Source organism: Plecotus auritus (genome assembly GCF_963455305.1).
Source record: "Plecotus auritus genome assembly, chromosome: 1".
Lineage (NCBI taxonomy): Eukaryota > Metazoa > Chordata > Mammalia > Chiroptera > Vespertilionidae > Plecotus > Plecotus auritus.
Window position 1 is genome coordinate 178,774,740 of NC_137770.1, and position 27,013 is coordinate 178,801,752.

Consider the following 27,013-nt stretch of genomic DNA (forward strand, 5'->3'; position numbering starts at 1 on the left):
GTGGGCAGGTGGACACTCTAACCATTGAGCAATGCTGGCCAGGGCCATGCTACGATTTCTGATGTTAGCAGTTGCAGGTAGTGATAAGGCTCAGAGTACAGCCTTGGAAATAGTGGCTGAGATGAAGTGAAAGTGTAGTTTCATTGTAATTGATGATCTTTTAACTGGGATGTGATGGTGCTACTTGGTTCACTCAAGTGACTGTCAAAATAAGGAACAATAATTCCAGGATATGAGATAGGGAGAAGGATGAGGGCACGTCAGACTGTGCTGCGGAGGCTCGGAGCAGGTGCTGTGCGTGTGTGTGTCTGCTGGGGGTCTGCTCCCAGCCTCACCGCAGAGGCTCAGAGCAGGTGCCCCAGTGTGTTGTTCTCTCAGGCTCAGGGCCGTGCCCGGCCCCTCCTCCTGAGCTGGTCATGACCGTTATGGTGTCCTAATTTGCATATTTCTCTATTTTATTTATATATATATATATATATATATATATATATATATATATATATTGGTTATATCAATTACTAGTGCTTTAATAATATACTATTTCATTTCCCCTGCAATTATTGTTTTCTCATTTGCTTACTTTTCTAAGTTCTTATCATCAATTTAACTCCAAACTCTCCATCAGTGTCTAATCATCTCTTACTGAGCCCATTCACTTTAAGCATTCGGTCAACTTCATGTCCTATTCGAATTTCCCCAACTCTGATGCCAGCAGCCTTCCGATTTGTTCCAATCTGGACTGGTTGCTCTTTGAACACTGACCATTTGGGGCTCTCATGTCACCACACTACCAGGAATTTCTGTTTTCTGTTGGATCTCTTGTATCCAGATTCCTACGTTGTCTTCTTTTGTAACTTAAATACCTTGGAATGGTGGAATATATCTTACAGCAGTTTCCAGAGGAAAGTTATGAATTATATATTATATAAATTTTCTGAGATGTTCATGTTTGACAATGTCTTTATTATAACTCCGTTTTCTTCTGGCTGCCAGTATTGTTTTGAGACAATTGATGGGTACTGATTCACAGTCTTTTGTATACAATACCTGTAAAATGTTTTTTCCCCCATTATCCTAAAATTTCTCATTGATATGCCATGGTCTGGGCCTATTTTCACCTATTAGGCAAGGCATCTGACAGACCCTCTCAATCTATAAAATTATGTACTTTAGTTCTATGATAGTACTAGAGGCCCGGTGCACGAAATTTGTGCATGGGGGCGGGGGTGGGTGTCCCTCAGCCCAGCCTGCACCCTTTCCAATTTGGGACCCCTCGAGGGATGCCCAACTGCCTGTATAGGCCCAACCCCACCGGGCCAGCAGGGGAGAACAGTTAGGGGCGATCGGGCCTAAACGGGCAGTCGGACATCCCTCTCACAAACCAGGACTGCTGGCTCCCAATCGCTCACCAGATTGCCCCTAACCACTTCTGCCTGCCAACCTGATCACCCCCTAACCATTCCCCTGTCAGCCTGATTGATGCCTAACTGTTCCCCTGCTGGCCTGGTCGCCCCTAACTGTCCTCCCCTACAGGCCTGGTCGCTCCCAACTGCCCTCCCCTACTGGCCCAGTCACCCCTAACTGCCCTCCCTTGCCAGCCTGGTCGCCGCTAACTTCCCTCCCTTGCCAGCCAGGTCGCCCCTAACTGCCCTCTCCTACCGGCCCAATTGCCCCTAACTGCCCCCCCTTGCCAGCCTGGTCCCCCCCAACTGCCCTCCCCTGCAGGCCTGGTCCCCCCCAACTGCCCTCCCCTGCAGGCCTGGTTGCCCCCAACTTCCCTCCTCTGCCAGCCCGGTCACCCCTAACTGCCCTCCTCTGCAGGCCTGATCACCCCCAATGCCCTCCCTTGCAGGCCTGGTTCCTCCCAACTGCCCTCCCCTGCTGGCCTGATAGCCCACAACTGCCCTCCCTTGCTGGCCATCTTGTGGTGGCCATCTTGTGTCCACATGGGGGTGGCCATCTTTGACCACATGGGGGCAGCCATCTTGTGTGTTGGAATGATTGTCAATTTGCATATTACCTCTTTATTATATAGGATTGTTACATAGGATAATAGTATCCCACACTCATACTACCAGGAATGTGATATGAACTTGATACTTAGTTATGTCAATAAAAATAATACTATGTGATTTGTTAACTCATGGGCCCCAGTAAGCTCACTGAAAAGAGAAAAAGTATTCTGGGGCATACTTGCTCTACTTTGGTGGCGATATATAACCTAGCTATTACATGGGCACAAGACTCATGATATAAACTCTAAAAATCTTAGAAAATAAAGGGGGCACATGGGGTAAGAGCAGCAACAGCTGGGAACAGAGTATGAAACTGGGCTAAACTAAATTGGTGCATATCCATTTTTTACTATAGACCAGGGAAATTTAGGTGGGCTATATAACCTCCCAAACAACTTCTGATATCTTAATACAGGCAATTCATATTAAATGTTGTTTGTTTCCATTCCAGATTTTACAGTATCAGGGATTATAACACAATTTGTTTTATTTCTAAAAACTATACTGAACACAAACTCTCACATTCCATTTTAATAATGGAAAATAATAACTTGTGAAAAGAAAATAAATGTTCATTCATTCTTAGTCTTACTTAATAATGGAAATAATGAGACAGTATGAGAAAGAAGAAAAACAGAGGGGAGCAAAAAGATTCACAAATACCAGCAGATGACCCAATGAAAAAGAATGACTTTTAATCAAGGTTTTAATAAGTAGTGTGTAAGGACATAAACTTTCAGTTAGAAAATCCAAGTTTAGAGTTCTGGTGCTTCTGTTTATCTATAATAATAAAAGCGTAATATGCTAATTAGACCGAACAGCCGAACGACCTTCTGGATGTCATTCTGGACATCCTTCCGGATGAAGCCGTGGCAGCAGGGGCTGAGGCAGAGGCAGTTAGAGGTGATCAGGCAGGCAGGCGAGCAGTTAGGAGCAATTAGGCAGGCAGGCGAGCAGTTAGGGGCAATCAGGCAGGCAGGTGAGCAGTTAGGGGTGATTAGACAGGCAGGTGAGCAGTTAGGGGCGATCAGGCAGAAAGGCAGAGTGGTTAGGGGTGATCAGGCAGGCAGGCAAGTGGTTAGGGGTGATGAGGCAGGCAGGCAGAGGCAGTTAGGGGTGATCAGGCAGGCAGGCAGGTGATCTGTTAGGAGCCAGCAGTCCTGGATTGCGAGGGGGATGTCCAAGGGGTCCGGGATTTCAAGAGGGTGCAGGCTGGGCTGAGGGACACCACTCTCCTCCATGCATGAATTTCATGCACTGGGCCTCTAGTTTATTTACAAAATGGGGATAAATCATAGAATAGATTTATTTTTTGTTGTAGCTATTATATTTATCTATGACAAAACATCATTTGGTTTCATTGTCTCCAGAATAAATAATTTATGAACATAGTTGTGCAGTAAATTCAGACTAGGTGTTATAACTTCCTATCATGGGAAGGAAGGAGAGAGGAAAGAGTACTACACATGATATAGAGAAAAATAAAACAAAGAAAAGGGATCAGGGTGCTGGGGTCATTAGTCCTCTTCTCTGCTATAACTGGACTATTTTCAGCATTGGTCTGTTTTTGCCTATCTTCTGATTTTCAAGGAGTTCTCATAAATTTTCTATTCCATTACAAATATATTCTTATGAAAAAGTGTCCTATCATTTTTAGGGACTTGTAAAAAGAGGAGGAAAGCCCATAATCTGATAGATTCCTTTTCATCTGAAAATGTAATAAATTATGAAGTCCTTTCTTTTTGCCCTAGAAATACAATTACTTGAGTTTAAGATGATCACTTATGTAAAAATAGTAAAGTCAAGGGAGATCATTTTAAATGTTCAACTCTATTAAATAATATAAATATAACACTTAAACTTCAATATATGAAACAATTAGGGAAGCTCTCAATTTTAAATAATACAATTATAAGATATACTTGGATCTACATTTCTTTAACATTGAAGCAAATATCTATAATGCTTCAAAGAAATAAACTAATATAATCTAAATGGATTTCCATGTTGTTAATATCTAAAGAAAAATTTAAGTACATTAATAAGTTAATTACATTAGTGGTTCATGACCAAGACTTACCAAGTTCTGCTAAATTGCCAAATGCTACGAGACACATTTCTGTAAGAGCTGCATTTTGGTAGTGGATGCCCAGTAATGTCACTAGGGTAGGAATAACACCCATATTGATAAGCTGGGCCTGAAGGGAATCTGCAAAATCAAATAAAAAATTGATTTTGTACCAAATAGACATTAGTAAGAAGAAAAACACCTTATTCTCTTCATTGCAAACTCAATACTATTTCAATGACAGTAAAACAAGATTAAGTCCATTCATATAATTGTATTGAAAATTTAAAGACATTAGTTCAGAAGAGTTGAGTCTTGAATCTTTCCAATAATGAAAAGAAATTTAGAAATAAAAATAATTGAAATAATATGTCAACAATTAGTGTGTGTTGTTTTTTTTTTTTAAAAAAAGAGGCTCTTATACCTTTGCAAAGTAGGCTTTAAAGATGTATAAGTGAATAAATATTACCACTGGTTTTTAAATAAAAAGGTTAGACTGCATAACATCTGCATTACAGGAAATCAGAGTATATAAAAAGCATTTTAAAATGCAAGTTTTAATAAAGACCCAGAGAGAAGACAATTAGAATCACTTAATAAAGAATAAAAAGTATAAACATGTAATTCACAAAAATTTTTAATTGCAGCAGAACATTCTTCAATGACTGCTAGGATGAAAAGTAGTTTCAACAAGGAAAGAAAGGGTTACTTAAAATATTTTTTCTTCTCAAATTGCTATTTAATAATAGTAACAATCAGCAAAGAAAGGAAAATTTGGCTTGAGAGGTGAAGAGAATGAGAATGAGGTCAGTATGGTTTTGTCATCACGGCTTGTCTTTATATTCTAAGAAACTAACTGGATTTGAAGTACTTAATATGACTTGGATTTCCACAATGCTTCTTCATTAACAATAGAATACCTGTAACAAAGTTGAAAGTAAATAAACCAAAATGCCAACCCAAAGTACTGCCTCTTAGAATAAGATAAGAAGACATAAACACTCACATGTCTATGCAAAACATAAAGTTACTGTTAATAAGTGGTTCATCCAAAGATACAGGGATGTTACCAATTTTTTTTTCTTTAAAAATTATATGCCATTTTCAAGCTAATAATTTTCTTCAAATTCTAGTAAGTTACCTACTGGTAATCTAAAGATAAAAATCTGTTTTTCACAATACAAATTTTCCTCACAGCATGCTTCCCTTGACAAAGTTTGCCTACTAATCTCTTTATAATTCTTAACCTATAGATAAGGAGGTGGCTGAGTGATTACCAGAAAAGAACATAAAGACAGGGTTGAGCTGTATCACATGCCAGCTGATTATTCACCTGGTGGTCTTTATAGTTAATTTTTCCTGCCTTTAGAAAGTATGAAGAGATAGCCAACAGAGGCCGATGGCCCTGAAAACTGATGAGTGGATAATTACAAATATTATCTCGTTCCGTTGTGGGAGACTATCTATACTAGAAAGGGGCCTATAACCAAAACAAGAATAAAAAACAGGCCTGAGAAAAAAAAGGAAGTTTACATTTTGAGTTCAAATAGTCTAAAACAATTTCAAATTTTGCAATAGAAGTCTGAAGACTGTTTTAAAAAGAGACAGAAATAAAATAATATATTCAACTCAATGATTTGATTTTAGGCTTTTGGTGTTCAATATTTTTCCTAACTATACAATTCAGCAATTAATAAATGATTCACAATATGCATCTTACAGGCAAATTACTTATATTATAGGATACAGTATTATACCTATACTAGAGGCCCGGCGCACGGAGAAGCTTTCCAAGTTAGAAATTACGTGGATTACTTACCAGTAGATAGAGTTCCTTATTATTGAGTCACCTGCAGATCCTTGTTCTTTAGCAGTATTTTAAACTTTCAATTACTTATTTATTAATTTTTACTACCTCTTCAAATACCGCAGAGCTGTTGAATCATCAAATTTCAGGTATGTAAGCGTGAGCACTAGCGCATGCATTGAGTGTGAGTCAAACTCCACTATATATGTGCATATAGGTAAGCATCACACACTCCCCTCCGTACGTTGGTACAAACTATAAAAATCCCACAGTCCAGGGACATCAGAAGAATAACAAATTTTTCAAAGGAGATAACTCAACAGGAGAATGCCAGTTAGAAGATGATGTTAATGGTCTCCTAACTTGGCATCTCTACAACTTTCTTGGACCACTTTTACAATATTATGAATTTGGGTTCCAGGGAAAAGAGTGGACAAAAAGTTAAGAAATGTTTCAGAGTTTCAGACAATCTTTGGCATACAAATTGAAGCAGTAATATTTGAAATTGTGATAGATCAGGAAAAAAAATGTAGCTTATCACAATGGCACATGGTGTGAATCGCCATAATTCAAGAAAATCACGTTGCTTCATGAAAACGTATTTTACTACTACCCAGGAGCAAATTAATTGTATACTCACATACAATAAACCACACACAAGTATGAAGAGAAAACTGTATAGTTATCCAATGGAGAGACTCATTTTAGAACACTTGGCTGCTTTCTTCTAATATCTAATTCTATGATGCTAACTAAAACAAAATTTATGCTCAAATAACTCTAAAGTCTGTTCATATCAGCCGCAAGCAAGGAGACTTGGATAATAAAGGCCCAGAAGAAGAAGAAAAAAACCTTAACAGGTTGATATAAATTTTCTCATGATAAGCAGGCAACCTAGAACATGGTTCTCAAAGTAGAATCCCCAAAACCCTTCAAGGATCACAAAGTCAAAACTACTTTAATAAATTTATCAATATTTTATTTGCCTTTTTACTGTATTGACATTTGCAATGATGGTGAAAACACATTGGTAGGTAAAACTGCTGGGTGTTTAGTATGAACGCAGTCAGTGACACCCAATTGTATTAGTAGTCATATTCTTCACCATCACACAGTAAAATAAATGCTATGCTTATTTAGCATTTTTAAATTTTGAAGTTATTTTTCATACAAGTGTTATTTATGTTAACGTATAGAGGAGTTTTATTATTTTAAAAATACTAAATAATTTTAAAAATTTCTCTATTTTCATTTCTAATACAGTAAAATATTGACAGATATTACTCATATACACTGAGTGGCCAAATTATTATTATCTCTGAACGCATAATAATCTGGCCACTCAGTGTGTGTGTGTGTGTGTGTGTGTGTGTGTGTGTGTGTATTAGAGGCCCCGTGCATGAATTCAAGCATGGGTGGGGTCCGGCCAGCCTGGCCAGGGGACATAAGCGGTTGGCCGGCCTGCCTGCTGGTCGAACTCCTGGTCTAGGGGACAATATGCATATTAGCTTTTTATTATATAGGATATACACTGAGTGGCCAGATTATTATGCATTCAGAGATCATAATAATCTGGCCACTCAGTGTATATGTGTATATATAACCAAAAATTCTTTGAAGTCTTCAAGTAATTTTTAAGTGTCTAAAAGAGTCCTGACACCAAATGTTTAAGAACCACTGCCAAAGAATTTTCTAATTTTTACAGAAGATAGACCCAAAACAAAAACAAACAAACAAACAAACAAATAAAACCATGAAAGAGATTCTGAAATTCAATAATGTGTTTGGCATATGTGATAATAAAAAAAATAAAAAACATATTAGAAATTCTAGATATTGGTGGTCGGATTTTTTTAGCAAAATTACATTAATTAAGCACCTAAACATCTCATTTTGCTTACTTGAGTAGAAACTCTACTTAAGCCTAGGAGAATATTCCATGACTGAATCTGTTTGCCTATTTCAGTTACAACTTAGTATGCTAGCAATAAATATTTGGGGGGAGAAGGCTAAATAGGAGTCCTGTATATGTAGAATTAGTATTAATTCTTTTCACTGGAAACAAATGATTATGTTTAATCACTTTTTAAATTGCCCAGAGATGTTGTGAATGGACTTCAAAGGATAGTAGCTGACATTTATGCTATCATGAATGGTAGCAGGATAACTTTTAAGTCAAAGACTAAGTGGAAGAAATTCTTAGTACCAGAAACACTTCACATCTCTAGATACATTTGAGAGAGTAAGTGAAATAATGCACAACTGAGACTTTCTGCCTCCCTTAATGAATATCAGCAACTCCAGTGGAATGTTTATTCAGAGCTCAATAAACACAATTCACAAAAATGAAACCCAGGCCCATACATAGCACACAGTTATGTGTGACAGTCTTTAGACAGCACAATGTCATAAACATCTGAAGACATTTTAAAATTGCTCCAGACACACATCACAGACAAATACTGACCAAAATACAGAATCACACAATTACATAATATCAGGATGACACAGGCCCTACATGATCTATGGGGAGGAAGAGGAAGAAAGGCACTGAGAGGGTGCAATACAGATGCATATACAAAGAGATATAAGGCAATCAATGCATGCGCTGGTGTGAACACTTACCTACCTACATTTGAATTTCAATGGTTCCAAGTTCTTCAGGTCACACTCATGGAAACTCCAAAGAATGGAGATCTGGAGAGAAGATCTCAAGTTGAAGAACCTTTTCCCCCTGAGTTTTAAGTTTAATGTTTAAAAACATTGGTATAGACAGATTACAGGTCCAGAAAAGTATGCCAAGTAATTCAGTTGATGTTGATCAGTTACTAAATAGAAAAAGTTTCTTAAGAAGATTATAGCACATGTTTATCTCATTCCTAAGAAAAGGCTCTTACAATGTTATAAAACTATTAATTTTATTGGTAAATATGACTTAATGAATAATGAAACTTAAAATGACACACCATTCAAAACACAATTTCCACATTAGTATGTACATATGGTATGTATATTATTCACAGTATAAAGAGTATCCTATTTACAGGTTTACATAAAAACCCATCTACAGTTAAATTAATTATATACAGTTGAAACAATAAAAACAAGCAAATATAAATCTTGATGTGATGTTCTAATACAAATTGGCTAAAAACCATTACAGCATAATAAAGACTGAGTAAAAATGCTCTTAACTAATGGCATAGTTTTATTTCCAAGAAAAGATAAATTAGAAATTATGTATCTGTGAAGTAAAACTTAAGAGTTTAAGCAAGTTATAGCTCCTCTATAACACTAAAAAATAAACTGTCTTAAATACAGCTACTGAGAGGATGATTCACAGCTAAAAACACAAGTACAGGTCCAATTAAAAACTTCCTTTTCAGTTACTTATTACTGAGTATCTTTTTGTTGATTGATAAGGAATGTAAAGAGCTGTTATTCTAAACTATGTTGAGCATATAAAACTAAAAATATTTATGTGATTAAAATTAACCTCAAAATCAATTCTTTTAAAAGCCCTCTTTACACAAAAGATGCATTATGGGTTTTGCACCAAGATTATCCCAGTAATATAAGTCCCAGGTTATACACTTTAATGACAGAAATTTCAAAGGAAAAAAAAAAAAAGAATCAAGATTCATTAGTATTAAGAATACCAGAGGTTTAAAACAACACATTTACACATCACATTTTTTGCTTTTTAAAAATGTGGAAAAAAGAATTGAGAAGTTTTTCCTGGGTTCTGAAAATAAGAGTCTCCACAGAGCAAAATTTCCCTCTTGTAAGCGCTCTAGAGATAAAGGACCAAATTACATGAGTAAGTGTAATGTAAAACAACAGTAACAAGAAAAGATTCCAAAGCAAAAATCACAAGAGGAAGAAAAAATGTAATTATTATTCTTAAGAGACATATCCATTTACTGTTCTCAATCCAACGACATCTAGAGTGATTATGTCTTAATCTAGATCTTTTTTTCCCCCCTAGACTCATTAGGTTATATTATTTACTACAGATCAACTCTTCTTATATTGTATAGTGCTACAAAGGAAATTTCTACAAATATATCTACTCTGATTACAGAAAACTCTGCACTTCCATCTCACAAAGAAATTGGCATTTTAAAGGTTACAATTGGATTTGTGTTTGTTTTAAAGAGGACTGCTGCCAGCTGTTGTTTAAGCATCTCTTACTGAGAGAAATAAATCCAGTCTCTGCTCTCAGATGGCAGTGCTGAGAGAAAAGCGCTATCTAAAGTATAAATTTACACCTAAATGAAGCTAAATGCCAGATTAACATTCAACATGTATATCTTACAAACATATGTGTTTAATAATATAAAAATTGTTTTACAAAAGTATTAACTGGCTTTTTTTAAAATAAAAAAGCAATTATTAGTAGTTACCCTGGAACATTACTATCATTAGTTTTTTTTTTAATTTCTTTATTGATTATGGTATTACATATGTGTCCTTATTCCCCCATTACCCCCAATCCCCCATTCATGCCCTTACCCCCTGTTGTCTGTATCATTAAGTTTTATACTTTAAAATTACATAGAACTTATTTGGGAACACAGAAACTATTAATAAGACACAGCTCATAACCAAAAATTTCTGATTTCTAGTTAATACCCATTTTCCAAACAGTATTTAAAATTTTTTCATAAATAAAATATAGGCAGTTTGATGTTAACTGGATTTTAATTGTAGTAGAATTACTTAAAAAAAGAAAACAGAATTACTGATTTTTATACAAGTTAATTTACCAATGATATTTTTCTACCTTGAATTTCTCTCTGAATGGATATTTTAAGTGGTCTAAATTAAACATACATTGATATTTGGCCAAAATCCATTATTTATCTCTAGCTTTAAAACTTGCTCATGGTCCATATTCATGTGCCTTGATGTCATCATAGTTCAATGGTGTAGTGACATCAATAATAAAAACAAGGCCTGGCCTCTCAATTTTACTATCTAAATATTAATTTTCAAACATAAATAAGCATTCCATATACAGAGAAAATCTCTCTATGTGCTTCACATTTTGGAATCCTATCAGTAGTTGAAACATGAATGTATACTTATACTAGTACAATATTAAAATGTGGCAATAACTAATAGTGAAAATATACAAATGTAAAAATTAAATGAAGGCAGAATAACAGAGATTACTTATTCTCTTTAGAATTTACAGCATGAAATAAATGTTAGGAGCTGTTTTTAATTTTTAGTTACTTAATTCCATTCAGGCCATGAGTCTTTCAAGAAAAATTCCAGTTTGGGAATTCTCTATATCTTATGAGGATGAGTTAAAATCAGAAAGCCAACTCTGTCACCTCAAATATTCACTCTGAGGAAAATCTTGAAAATAATATTCATTAACATCTATGATTAATCATCTCTAGTCCAGACATAAAGCAAATTAAAAAAAGAAAACATGTTAGGGAATGACAAACTGCAAACATATTTTGTTATTCCACTGCCCTCACTTAAAATTGGGTATCTATTTAGTATCACGTTGCTGAGTGCACTATAATGATCAGGAGCAATCCAAAAGCTGACAATCTGAGAAAGTATTATTTCTGTAATATAATGCCAAACTTTAAATCATTAATGAAACAACTATAACAATAATTTCATATTTTTATAATAAAGTTTAAGATTCTTTCATTCAGAAATTCATTCTATAATGGCCAAAGCTGAATATTAATATCAATACTTGACCATGTGGAATCAAACCAAAATGTGCATTTGGTATACCTCTACTATAAACTCAGTTCTTATCTTAGTCTGATCATTAAGTAACAGCATTATTATAATAATTGTTTAGGAGGATTCTGATGAAAAAGTAACTAGCAGAAGGTACAAAAACAACTAATTGCTCTGACCTTCCATAAAACAATTTGTTGAAAATAACATTTATAACAGAATTTCATGGGAGCAACCTGCTACAATTGATCAGACTATTGAACAAACAGTAAAAATTCAGAGAGTTTTTCAAAGAAAATAACAGTAAAGAGTTGATATATTTTTTAAAACTTTTCAGCTTCACAATAAAAATCATTTACACACTTTGAGGACTTGGGCTTCAAAAGATGTGAATTTAAAAGTATATCTCCAATGCCTTTATAAACAGAAAACAACAGAAATAGTATATTAGAAAATTAATATAATTTTAAAAAGACAATGAATTGCAAAGCTAAAATTTTACATTTTTGAATTCTGTTTTCCTTAAGGTTAGGTAAAATGTTTTTAGTACTTAGGAAATATATGGAAGTATTAATTAGCTTGTACCCACAGTAAATACACTTTGGGAATAGTTCCTCAAAGCAAATAATTTCCTAAACATCTAACATCTGAGAAATATTCTTTCTTACCTGTAATAAAGTAATACCAAAATATAATATACTCAGGGTCAAACTGCTTTCTAATTTTTAATTAAAACTATTCCTATATATAATTATTCCTATATAATTTATATTCTTCATATTTTAAGTATGAAGAAAAAACAAGTAAGCCTAGTTTTTGAACTGAGTTCATTAAGATAATGAATAATTGTATGAGCAGAATTGTGAAATTGTTGCTATTGGTTGAAATGAAATTAATTACATATTAAGTGATCTTTAAATTAGAGGAGAGAAAATACGTTACAGGCCTATTTTCAACAACTGAATTTAAGTATTAGACTTATTTAAATTCAATTATTATGCTCCAATAACATATCCCATGAGCTGTAGTTCATAAATTGCACAGATGGCCTCATTTCAACCATAGTTCAGTTATCATTAAGTCCACATAGCAAATAAATGTGAGAATTATTGTGAGAATATCCTAGAGAGATCTCAAGAACCATACACACACACAGAAAAGAAATTCACCAATAGAGTTATTAAGATATTAGAGAAAAATCAGCTCTATATGTAAAAATCATATATACTAGTATACACACACATAATTATATATATCATATACAGGGTATCCACCCAAAATGTACACACACTTTAAATTCCAATGGGTTAAATCTGAAAAGAAAGAAACATCAATTGAGCTATTAGCTATTAAGTGTATATACATATTTTTGGGACACCTTGTATATGATATAGGTCACATGAAGAAGACAGTCATAGACTGTGTATACTATATTACTCATTTTAGAAGGAAAATAATTTTTCCTTTTTTTATGGAATGTTTAATTCCCTTAGTTTTCTCTTATGGCATAGTTTATGTAAAATAACTATAGTCATTGCTTTAATGTTTATTATTAATTTTCTTTAGAATTATAACATACTTACCCTGTATTATGTGTCTCTACCTAACATAGGTGTATTAGGAAATACATTAAACTCTTAATTATAGCGTTCTTTAGATATTTATTGACTAATAATGGTTACTTATAATATAATAAAAATGGTGAACACTAATAGACACCCTAATAAGGTATTAAATTATGCTGGTGCTTTGCTATAATTATCAGCAATTTTCAACTGGTATGCCACAGCACACTGCTGTGCCACTAGAATTTTTAAAACATGCACTACCTGACTATTTAGTTAGGGGCACTGAATTCTTTTCTCTTAGATCAGGTGTGGGGAATGACTGGCCCATAGGCCGTATCGTATCATTTGTTCTGGCCCTGCCAAGGCAACCACAGGCGGGACACGAAGTTCAATAAATCTAGTTGTGTGTTGTTTTTTTTATAGCAACGTAATTTTTAATTTGATAATTTTGTATGGTCCACAAATGATACTATAAATATCCAAATGGCCCTTGACAGAAAAAAGGTTCCCCACCCCTGCCTTAGATTGTCAAATAAAAAAGACAACAGCCTACAAAACAATAGCTGTCCAGCATGAATAAATCAAAATTATATATATTATTCAATTCACAAAAAAATGTCCTTTTGGTGTGCCAGAGAATTTTAGTAATTGGTATATGTGTGTCATGAGATGAAAAAGGTTGAAAAATTGCTACTTTAGACTACTGGTTTGTTTCTATTCAAATTTCAATCAACTTTCCAGTATACAAATGCAGATTTATCAAGTTTGTGAATCACCTATAGTAAATTTTTAACCACAGATTCAACACTGTTAATATCAGCATGTTTCCAATGCTACTTTCTGCTACTGCCATGCAGATGAATATGGAATATCAGCTAATAGAGTGGACAAGAGTTTGTAATGCTTCTAATTTATTTAAAGAAAAAATGTATTCTAATATCACTTTTCTTCCAAGTTTCAATTTTGTTAATAAAAAATTTTTAGACAATACTAAGTATCCAGAAAAGTCAACTAATAAATATTTAAATATTTTCCAAACTCCTCCTATATGCTAAAATGGCACTACAGTTGAAAACAGCTATATGTGAACAAAATTTTCAGTCTTCACTGCAATGTTTGGCACTGGGTAACAAAAGCTAGGAACAAAGATGTTCAAGAAATTAATGAGACAAAAATATCTTCAATAATAGGTTTGAGTTCCTCATTTATAAAATAATTAAAACTTTAAAGTTGTAACTAGATGAAGAACATAGGAAGTTCAATACATTTCCTCAAATTGGATGTCAAAATGTCAATATGCTTCCTCTTAATCACAATTGTCTAATAGTTCTATTTTAAAGGGCTACAGAATTGAAGAGTGCTTGTTTACCATGTGAAAAACAGGTATGATTTTCCCCCAAAAGCATAAATTGAAGTGATTTTTACTAAACAAAAAGTTTTTTCTTATTCTATTTAAACCTGATTTTATTTATACAATATTACTGATATGACTTTTCTGGCAAAGTAATTACAACTTTTTCTATTCATGTATTCCACACTTACCTGAATATAAAAAGTTTTAATTGCTTCATCAACAAGGAAACAAAAGAATATATTCAGCTCATAGCTTATAAGTATATCATTTTGAGTGAGTTCAAAAGTTTTAAAACTCAGGAACCTTGAATTGTATGCAAATTTATAAATGGGTAGAAAAATACCTTTACTGAGTAAGCATTTTCACAATATATGCCTTGCATGTGTGTAGGAAACTTGTTTTAGGCCCTATTTAATGGATTTAAAAATTGGGTATGATCAGGGTTATCCACTATATGGACAGAAATCAACATATCTTAAGTCTCAGTTTGGTGTCAATCCACTTTTGGGACTAATCAACAATTTGAAAATGTTCTTATCTGAGAAACTATGTTGGCGAGTCTTTGTGACCATTTCTAATACTTATCTTTATATTTAAAATTTTTTATCTATGGTACTAAAGAATAACTCCCTATAAATAAGGTGTAAGTTATTGGGTCCATGGGTACAGTTTATTTTTCTGCTAGAATAACAAGGAGGTATTTATCATCCAACTATTTTACTCAGAAAGTAGCAGAGGCTTGTATACTGAAATTCAATAGTCAATGCAGATAAAAAGGAACTTCATTTATTTTACCAGTGCTAATAAAAAGTGGCTCCCGAGTTTCATAAAGTTCTACTGTTTTTTTGTTTCAGTGACTCATCTAGATGGACAGGATCAAATGATTTAAAGTTAGCCAACAAGACCTAGAATTTAAGTTGGAAATTCTTTAAATGCATATTTTAAAGAAAAGAGTAAATAAATGACACACAAAAGAAAGATGCTTAATAATTATGCAAATGAAAACTTAAAAAGGAATAAAATGTAAGTTAAATAGTGTCATGGAGAAAAAGAACTACTTCTTAAAACTATGATCCTCATGAAAGACAAACATAAAGGGAAGCAGAGGAAAAGGGGTAGTTATAAGTTTGGCATTTGTTCCTTTAAAATACTAAAAATGACTTTACTTCTATTTTACCTAGCAAGTTTTAAAAGCTGCATTCAAATTGCAGTTCTTAGAATAATGGAACAAAAACACCACTGCTCCAATAATGGTCTAAAAAAGTTAATTGAGTTTTCCAAAATATCTAAGTTATTTCTTGGGAATACTTGCACACCAGGGAAAAAAACTACTCCTACAGAAAAAATATATTATGCATTTTGACTGTGCACTCATGTTTTTAATCATTATGTTCTCAGTGCACTTCTCTAAACATTGTGATATCCTATGACAAGCATGTCAAACTTGTGGCCCACAACGAAGATTTTTGCGGCCCAGCCAATATAACGGTACGTAAGAAGCATTTTAATAAAAATTTCGTAACTTAATTTTTACAATATCCTTTTATACCATAATTACTAATAATGAACTACAATGTTCGCTGATGACTGATTACTATAATCGTGTTGCATTCATTTCCCTTACACGCAGGCACACCATTTCTCTCCACTAACACTAGCAGCGAATATTTTAGCAGCCAATTGCCACGTCATTAGTCTTGGACTGACTTGTTTAGTGTGTACAATAGGAAATATTTTGCTTTCGGAGAACAAGAAGGATAGGTTTATTTGCGTTACCCTTATTAATTTGTGCAGTTATTCAGTGTCTGGTAAGTTAATGTTCAAGAAAAAATATTAATTTTTATTAAAATGTTCTATTATTTTATGTTAACGATTACTCATTTATTTCAGCCCTTTGTATTCAGCATGTCTCTATTGATATAAACCTACGTTTCTATGAAATTTGAAGCTTTTGTTTTTTGTGGCTCACATAAACTTAAACCTTGTTTATTTGGCCCGTGTTAGCCTTTGAGTTTGACATGCTTGTTCTGTAACGTGGATTCAATCACAGGCTCTTTTGGTTTAGAATTAGTGATGTTTTTGACGACCATCTGGCCATGTGATATGCTTTGGTACAGACTTTTGAGCAACAGCTTCCTCAAAGGACAAACAGATTAGATGCATAACAAGGCTAATTCTTTTATGCCCAAAGCTGCTATCACTCCATGACTAGTTTCTTTCATTTATCTTTCTAAATCATTCTCCCACTTAGCATTTGTCCCACTTTCTCAGGTGTCCAAACCTGAATGAAGTTGAATAGAAAGGAAGCAAAATGAACAACTGGCCAATGATTTCTTAATGCAATTCAGATACCCGTGTTTTATGGTCAAATTTAAATTATTTAGGCACTAGCTAGCTATTCATTTTGTAGGTTACCCAGGCTGTTGTTTTTTTTTCTCTTATTCATAGTTAGGGCATTTCCTTTTCAAAAATGATTCCATGACAACACAAGGAAAACAGAAGTAATTGACCTTATAGCAAAGACTACCATTTGTTTTTTTATTTTATTTTATTTTATTTTATTATTTTTTTTATTAAGGTATTATATGTGTACATATCTTACCATTGCCCCCCCCCCCCGCCCACTACCATTTGTTATTAGCTTGAGTTTAATAGACAAGCCATTTGATGAAAGAAACTATTATTATTATGGATAGTTTTAACTCAGGTTTAAAACTTGTGTCTCTTGGATATAATGTAACCCCAGGAAACATTCTGTTTAACTTATAAGTGCTAAAAAGGCAAATGTAATTGAACATTTAAAAATCAGGTGTCACGTGCAAAGCTGGATTTTCAGCTTACCTCCCTCCCCCAAATGAAAAGATTTGGTAGCATTTGACCAAACTGCCATATAGAAACAACTGGCTAGAGAAGAGGGTAGTGGTTCTACCCTTTCAATGGGACAAGAGCCACAGCCCCTCCCATTTGCTATTATCTCCAACACCAGGTCAAATGTCAGTAGTCATGTGTTATCGACGTTCATCTTTTTTTTTTTTTTCAATTATTGAGGATATTTCTTTGAGCCCATGACTACTAAGTAAAAAAATATAAAAGAATATGCCTAAAAAGCCTTATGTTTCTAAAACACATGAAAGTTAAGAATAATACTGCATGGTCAATATACAAAGAAAATGTCTCTATCACAGACTCCAATTTAAAATGGCATTATGAAATAAACCACAGAAAGAAATGATTTCTACTCTAGGAAACTACTAGAATTTTAATATCTGACCCATAAAGTAATTCATATAAAATAATAAATAAATCAATTTTGTGACATTTAAAAGTATAGTGAAACCGTCATGCCACTCTTTTTATGTTAATTTGATTAACAACCATATAGGCTATAAAGTACTTATTAAATTTCTCAAATTAGACATCTGAATTGCTCTAAACTTTATTTTTATAATGCTAGATTATATTAAAAATTTTTATTCTTACAACTAAATCTAATATCTAGATAAAATAACTTTACTTATAAAAACAAAGTTTATGGTTGTTTTTTGTTTTTACAGTGTTTATGTTTTAAAGCTACTCCTGGTATTGATATGAAGTAATAAACATGAAGGTATTTTTTAAAAAATCCTCACCTGAGGATATGGCTTTATTAAGTTTGAAGGAAGAGAGGGAGGAGGGAAGGAAGAAGGGAGAGAGAGAAAAAAAAAAAAGAAACTTTCATCAGTTGCCTCCCATATGCTCCCTGACCAGGAATCAAACTTGCCACCTTTTGAGATATGGGACAATGTTCATACACCAAATGAGTCACCTGGACAGGGAGAAGCTATTTTAATAATTTATTTTTAAAATGCTCATAGCAAGAAATCTTAAACAATACCATTTTTTTCAATTCCTTCAATAACTAGTGTCATTTAATAAATTGGACCATTCTGTGTTTTTCAAATACTGTAATTTTATGTTAACTAATTACTAATTTATATGTCACAAATTCTTTGTTCATAATGTTTCTAAATATTTTTGTTTTTTGCTATAGTAATGATGGTTTTTAATTTCTCCCCCCGAGATAAAGCAAGTTTTCAATTTTGTTTACCATTCTGATTGCTATAGTTCATCAGCATGCCACAAAAGACAGTCAAGAGCTTCTCATTGGCGGGATCTGTTATACTGCACAGTGACCTTAAATGGTCAATTACAATCTGTGCACCACCTGCTTGGTCAACTGCACTTCTGCCCTCATCTGTAAAACAAAGAGTTAAATTTAAAATAAAAGAAAAAAGAAATGTACCTTATAGTTTCAAATATAAAACATAACAGTGCTATTCCTTATTTAGTGAGTAAATAGAAAATAAACCTAAGAAGGGCATTAAATGTCTTTTTGGAAATACAAAACAAAACAAATAAATATGGAAATGGGGTGGGATGGGGAAAAGAGATAATCACTTTCTAAGAGAAGAAAAGATTATTTGCATTGGCATCATATAGGAGCTTAAAGAACTTCTCTATGTCTTAGGAGTTTATGACTATAACATGAAATTTCCCCCTCTTCTTTCTCAAATGACAATTCTGCACAAGGAGTAAAAAAATAGGAACTAATATTCTTTGGGAAAATTTGTCTCACCTTGAAAACCACTAACGATATCTTTCTATGAGTGGTTCTCAAAGTTAGATATTATCAAAGGAAATTGTCTATGGCATAGTATAATTCTAGATCACAATATATAATGCCTAAATATTAGGACTAGGGTCTTTTAAATGACATTTTCTATAGTGCATAAGCATGTTCCTTTTTTCAAATCTTGGTAGTTTGTGCACCTCACTTTTCCTTTTTCTCTCCAATCTAGAACACACCAATATACCGGTAGTTCAACATTACAACAAATGGTCAAATGATGGTCAAACATACATTATATTATATACAACAGATGTCATTTAACTATTGGAACATATAAATAGCTTTAGAATACTTTCTAACCCTTGAACATAAGAATGGAAAGAGATGAAAAAAATATCTTTCTAAATCTGACTTCCTTATATAAAATATGGTAGAATCTAGGAAAAGTGCTGTCCAACAGTTTTGACAGCCATAAATATAAGCCACATACATAAATTTAATAGTAGCCACATTAAAAATGTAAAAAGAAACAGGTTAAAAATTAATTTTAGCAATATATTTTATTCAATTCAATATATCTAGAGTACGATCATCCCAACATGCAATCAACATACAAATTATTAATGAAGTATTTTACATTCTCTTCTTTGTAATAAATCTTTGAAATACAAGTGTATTTTACACTTAAAGTTACATGTCAATTCAGACTAGCCACATTTTAATTGCTCAAAGAGACTAATCTGGCTAGTGGCTTGTCACACTGGATAATGCAGCTATAGAAGCATCAAGAAAGGATCAGTAAAAGAAATGGCTCACGAAGGAAATATAGCTATAAAGTTAGTAAATAAAAAACGTTCATTTTTCTAATGAAAGAACTGAAACTAAGGTCCTATATATTGATTCACTGTCTAATATTATTATCTATATACATAAAAGCCTAAGAGAACATTACGACCGAACGACCAGTTGCTATCATGAGCACTGATCACCAGGGGGCAGACGCTCAATGCAGAGGCTGCCCCTAGTGGTCAGTGCTCTCCAACAGCCAACCTCCTGTGGCCGGCAAACCTCCTGTGGTCCCTCCCCCTGGCTGGCTGGCTAGATCGGCCCCTATCGCCGGCCAGGCCCAGGGACCCCACCCATGCACGAATGTGTGCACCGGGCCTCTAGTATATCTAATAATAATATTAGATAGTGAAACAATAGATATCATTTCTTATAATATACACACACAACTTAAATAGCATTGTGTCATAAATACTTGCTTCATAATTTTAATACATTTTAAGAAAATCCATACTAAGATGAAAAGAGTTTTTTTTTTCCACTTAACTTTATTGTATTATAATATAGATAAGAACAGGGCCCTATGCTAATCAGCTTAATAAGATCACAGAAAATTCTTAATTGCCAGGGTAACTTGTCAGATGAGCTAGAAAGAAAGTTATATTTCATTTAGAAATTTAATTTCCAAAGTTTTTTCTAATAATATTGTAAATTATCTGAATTGCTGGACAATTTGTAATTGGGTGATGTTGGAGAAGACTGAACATTAGGATTACAAATCTAAATGTTCAGACTTTCAATAATGTGAACATACAGGATATCCCACCCTCTAAATTGAAAAGTTCAAATATATTTTGATTCTCATTGTTGAGTACATATGGGATTTCAAAATATAAATCGTGTATGCTTCGGATTTAGAAATCTTAGAGAAGAGCTTAGCATTAATTTCATGTACTAAACAAGGCTTAGAAACTATGTGAAGTCTATCTGCAGTGAACTGTAAAAGCTAAGCTGACTTCTTCTCAATACTCACGCAGTATTTTAAAAACTCACCTCAATATATTTTAATACAAATTTGTTCATCCAATTTATTAATGCAATATATAAGAATACAATTAAAAGACAAATTAGATATTTGTGTTGCAGAGCCACAGTGTGTTTCTTCCTTTCTTTGCTTCCTTTTCCCATTCCCTACCTCCCCCCTCCTGCCCTGTTTGGATTGTCTACACATTGCTCTTACTCATGTATTATTAAGAGTTGGTTGCAGGGAATAAACTCAAGCTCTATACTAGAAATAACATTATTACCAAATTTGAGAAGAAAAGCAAAGCAAAGCACAGATAATAATAGATACCTGAGTTGAAAAAATATTAACCTCCACTACAGGAATGTTTATACCCATCTTTCTTCCCTCCCTTCCCCTTCTTTTAACCAATGAACCAGGGAAATAAGATTAAAGAGAATTTTATTAAAATATTTTTAAAACTCAGAGAATGCAATGAAATAAATTATAACTCTATATTCTTTTACTCTACTAAAACGAGCAAAAACGTCTTTAAAGGCATCTTATACATTATTTAAAATATATATCAGGACATGTGTCATGCACAAGTCCATATAAACTACTTTTCCAGTCAAGATAGCTCTATAGATTTATGTTATTATATTGAAATGAGTAATATTATTATTCACTTAAAAATAATTTCCAAAGGTCCTTTACACAAAAATGTCATATCTCTGAATGCAGGTTCACTTTTAACTCTTATCATAAGTAACTTGTAATTGTGAAGCATCCTGAGTAGTTACCGCAAATAATAAAATTCATATCTTTATTTTTCTTTATTAAGGTTTTACATCTGTGTCCTTATCCCCCCTTGTCCCACCCCCACTCATGCCCTCACCACCCTGGTGTCTGTGTCCTTTCGTTAGGCTTATATGCATGCATACAAGTCCTTTGGTTGCTCTCTCCTCCTTACCCCCACCCTCCCCTACCTTCCCTCTGAGGTCTGATCGATGCTTCTCTGTCTCTGAAACTATTTTTGTTCATCAGTTTATGCTATTCATTACATTCCACAAATGAGTGAGATCATGTGATATTTATCTTTCTCTGACTGGCTTATTTCACTTAGCATAATGCTCTCCAGTTCCATCCATGCTGTTGAAAATGGTAAGAATTCCTTCTTTTTCTACACCAGCATAGTATTCCATTGTGTAGATGTACCACAGCTATGATAAGTTGTGCTGGTATGAACATATGGGTGCATATATCCTTTCTGATCAGTGTTTCTAGTTTCTTGGGATATAGTCCTGGAAGTGGGATCACTGGGTCAAATGGGAGTTCCATTTTTAGTTTTTTGAGGAAACTCCATACTGTTCTCCACAGTGGCTGCACCAGTCTGCATTCCCACCAGCAGTGCACGAGGGTTCCTTTTTCTCCACATCCTCGCCAACACTTGTCGTTTGTTGATGATAGCCATTCTGACAGGTGTGAGATGGTACCAAATTGTTGTTTTGATTAGCATCTCTCGAATAATTAGTGACTTTGAGCATGTTTTCATATGTCTCTTAGCCTTCATTATGTGCTCTTTCTAAAAGTATCTATTTAGGTCCATTGCCCATTTTTTTATTGGGTTGTTTATCTATATTTTGTCAAGTTGTATGAGTTCCCTATAAATATTTAAGTTTAAACCCTTATCGGTGATAACAATGGCAAATATGTTCTCCCATGTAATGGGCTTTCTTGTTTTGTTGATGGTTTCTATTACTGTACAGAAGCTTTTTATTTTGATATAGCCCCATTTATTTTCTCTTTCGTTTCTCCCTAGGAGCTGTATCTGAAGATATTGCTTCAGCATATGTCTGAGATTTTGCTGCCTGCGGATTCCTCTAATATTTTTATGGTTTACTGTCTTATGTTTAAATACTCTATCCATTTTGAGTTTATTTTTGTATATGGTATAAGTTGGTGGTCTAGTTTCATTTTTTTGCATGTATCTGTCCAATTTTCCCAACACCATTTATTGAAAAGACTGTCTTGACTCCATTGTATGTTCTTGCCTCCTTTGTCAAATATTAATTGAGCACACTGGTTTGGGTCGATTTCTGGGTTCTCTATTCTATTCCATTGGTCTACATGCCTGTTCTTGTGCCAGTACCAGGCAGTTTTGAGAACAGTGGCTTTGTAATACAGCTTGATATCTGGTATTGAGATCCCTCCTACTTTGTTCTTCTTTCTCAGGATTGCTGCAGCTATTTGGGGGTTTTTATTCCATATGAATTTTTGGAGAGGTCGTTCTAGGTCTGTGAAATATACTGTTGGTATTTTAATGGGGAGTGCATTGAATCTATAGATTGCTTTGGGTAGTATGGATATTTTAATGATGTTGATTCTACCAATCCATGAACATGGTATGTTCTTCCATCTGTTTATGTCATCCTCTCTTTTTTAAGTGTCCTGTAGTTTTCTAAATACAGGTCTTTCACCTCCTTAGTTAAGTTTATTCCTAGGTATCTTAATTTTTTGGGTGTGATGGTAAATAGGATTGTTTTTTAAATCTCTGTTAGTTTACTATTGGTGTATAAAAATGCCATAGATTTCTTGGCATTAATTTTGTATCCTGCTACATTGCCAAATTCATTTATTAAGTCTAATAATTTTTTGATGGAGTCTTTAGGATTTTCTATGTATACTATCATGTCATCTGTAAATCACAGTTTTACATCTTCCTTTCCAATTTGGATACCTTTTATTTCTTCTTCTTGTCTAATTGCTATGGCTAGCACTTCCAGTACTATATTGAACAGGAGTGATGAAAGTGAGCATCCCTGTCTCGTTCCTGTTCTTGGGTGAAATGGTTTTCATTTTTGCCAACTGAGTATGATGTTAGCTGTAGGTCTGTCATATAAGGCTTTTGTTATGTTGAGGTATGAGTCCCCCAATTCCCATTTTGTGGAGGGTTTTTATCAGGAAAGGGTGTTGGATTTTGACAAATCCTTTTTGAGCACCAACTGATATTACTATGTGATTTTTATCTCTCAATCTGATTAGTGATGGATCGTGTTTACTGATTTGTGGATATTGTATCATCGTTGCATCCCCGGAATAAATCCTACTTGGTCATGGTTTATGATCTTTCTAATGTAATACTGAATCTGATTTGATATAATTTTGTTGAGGATTCTGGCATCTATGTTGATGAGGGATATTGGCCTGTAGTTCTCTTTCATTGTGTTGTCTTTATCTGGTTGTGATATTCAGGTAATGCTGGCTTCATAGAAATAGCTTGGAAGTGTGCCTTCCTCCTGAATTTCTTTGAATAGTCTGAGGAGGATAGGTTTAGTTCTTCTTTGAATGTTTGGTAAAACTCCCCAGTGAAGCCATCTGGCCCCAGGCTTTTGTTTGCTGGAAGCTTTTTGATGACTGCTTCTACTTCTTCCATAGTTATTGGCCTATTGAGATGTTTAGATTCTTCCTGATTGAGTTTTGGAAGGTTGTATTTTTCTAGGAGTAGGTCCATTTCCTCTAGGTTGTCTAGTTCATTGGAACAGAGTTGTTCATAGTAATTTTTAACAATCCTTTGTATTTCAGTGGGGTCTGTTGTTATTTCACGTCTTTCATTTCTGATTTTATTTGGTTCCTCTCTCTTTGGTTCTTTTGAGCCTGGCTAGAGATCCATCAATATTATTTATCCTTTCAGAGAATGAGTTCTTGGTTTCATAAATATTTTCTACGGTATTTTTGATCTCTATGTCATTTATTTCTGCTCTGATCCATATTATCTCCTTCTTCTGCTCACTCTGGGGTTTTCTCGTTTCTCTTTCTAATTCTTTAAGTTGAAGAGATAGATGATTTATTACCATTTTTTCAAGGTGGGCCTGTAGAGCTATAATTCTCTTTCAGGACTGCTTTCACTGTGTCCCACAGGTTTTGGATTGTTGTGTTTTCATTGACATTCATTTCCAGAATGCTTTGAAATTTCTTCTTTGATCTCGTTGGTAATAACCCAATCACTGTTTAGTAGCATGTTATTCAGATTCCAAGTGTTTGACTTGATTTGATTGTTTTTATTGTAGTTTATTTCTACTATTATACTATTGTGATGTGAGAAGATGCTTGATATGATTTCAATCTTCTTGAATTTGGAGAGACTTTGCCTGTGATCCAATATGTGATCTATCTTTGAAAACGTCCCATGTGCACTTGAGAAGAATGTATATTCCGTGGGTTTGGGGTGAAATGTTCTGAAGATGTCAATTAAGTCCATCTAATCTAATGAGTCATTTATGATTGCTGTTTCTTTTCTGATTTTTTGTCTAGAAGATTTATCCAGTGATGTCAGTGGGGTATTAAAGTCCCCTACTATGTTTGTATTGTTGTCAATTTCTCCCTTGATATCTTCCTGGAACTTTTTTATGAATTTGGGTGCTCCTGCACTGGGGGCAAATATGTTTACCAGGATTATACCCTCTTGTTATATCGATCCATTTAGTATTATGAAGTGGCCTTCCTTATCTCTTCTTATGGCCTTTACTTTGAGGTCTATTTTGTCAGATATAAGTATTGCTACCCCAGCTTTTTTTAAATTTCCATCTGCCTGAAAGATATTTTTCCATCCCTGCACATTCAGTCTGTGTGAATCCCTTGTTCTGAGGTGGGTCTCTTGTCGACAGCATATATATGGGTCAGTGTGTCTGTGTGTGTGTGTGTGTGTGTGTATGTTTTGTTTTTTAAATTTAATAAATCTTTATTGTTCAGATTATTACAATTGTTCCTCTATTTTCCCCCACAGCTCCCCTCCACCCGGTTCCCACCCCACCCTCTGCCCTTACCACCCCCCCCCACTGTCCTCATCCATAGGTGTACGATTTTTGTCCAGTCTCTTCACGCACCTCCCACACACCTTTCCCCTTGAGAATGGTCAGTCCACTCCCTTTCTATGCCCCTGATTCTATTATATTCACCAGTTTATTCTGTTCACCAGATTTTTTATTCACTTGATTTTTAGATTCACTTGTAGATAGATATGTATTTGTTGTTCATAATTTTTATCTTTACCTTTTTGTTCTTCTTCCTCTTCTTAAAGAATAGTTTTCAGCATTTCATATAATACTGGATTGGTGATGATGAACTCCTTTAGCTTGTTCTGATCTGTGAAGCTCTTTACCTGCCCTTCAATTCTGAATGATAGCTTTGCTGGGTAGAGTAACCTTGATTGTAGTTTCTTGCTATTCATCACTTTGAATATTTCTTGCCACTCCCATCTGGCCAGCATAGTTTCTGTTGAGATATCAGCTGACAGTCGTATGGGTGCTCCCTTGTAGGTAACTAAGTGTTTTTCTCTTGCTGCTTTTAATATTCTCTCTTTGTCTTTTGCTCTTGGCATTTTAAATATAATGTGTCTTGGAGTGGTCCTCTTTGGATTCCTTTTGTTTGGGGTTCTCTGTGCTTCCTGGACTTGTAAGTCTATTTCTTTCACCAGGTGGGGGAAGTTTTCCGTCATTATTTCTTCAAATAGGTTTTCAGTATCTTGCTCTCTCTCTTCTTCTGACACCCCCATAATTCTGATGTTGGTACGCTTGAAGTTTTCCCAGAGGCTCCTTACACTATCTTCATATTTTTGGATTCTTTTTTCTTTTTGCTTTTCCGGTTGTTTTTTGCTTCTTTGTATTTCAAATCTTTCACTTGTTTCTTGCGATCCTCTAGTCTGCTGTTAGATCTCTGTATAATATTTTTTATTTCAGTCAGTGAATGCTTAATTTCTAGTTGGTCCTTTTTCATATCCTCAAGGGTCTTTCTAAATTTATCGGCCTTTTCTAGAAAATTCTTGAAAAACCTTATAACCATGGTTTTGAACTCTATATCCAGTCGTTTGCTTTCCTCCATTTCTTTCATTTGTGATCTGTTTCTTTGTCTCCACATTTTGGCTGCTTCCCTGAGTTGATAGAGTGGCTTTGTGTGCTAGGTGTCCTATAGGGCCCAGTGGCTCAGCCTCCCCAGTTACCTGAGGTGGACACTCTTGGTGGACCCCTTTGTGAGCTGTGTGCACAGTCTTGTTGTAGTTAAGCCTTGATTGTTGGTATCACTTGGAGGA

At 34.3% G+C, this 27,013-nt stretch overlaps 1 protein-coding gene across 8 annotated transcripts in view; it reads right to left on the reverse strand.

Moving 5' to 3' along the window:
- RAP1GDS1 (Rap1 GTPase-GDP dissociation stimulator 1) overlaps window positions 1–27,013 on the reverse strand; it is a 137,220-nt gene that overhangs the window by 31,297 nt on the left and 78,910 nt on the right. For 4 of the 8 annotated variants that reach the window (XM_080682859.1, XM_080682866.1, XM_080682865.1 and 1 more), the window contains exons 5-6: window positions 18,615–18,761; window positions 4,096–4,224 (exon numbers count right to left, since the gene is read on the reverse strand). In XM_080682859.1, coding sequence (XP_080538985.1) covers window positions 4,096–4,224; window positions 18,615–18,761 — 276 coding nt within the window. The remainder of the gene's footprint in view (window positions 1–4,095; window positions 4,225–18,614; window positions 18,762–27,013) is intronic. The other 4 variants (XM_080682862.1, XM_080682864.1, XM_080682863.1 and 1 more) reach the window with 1 other exon arrangement.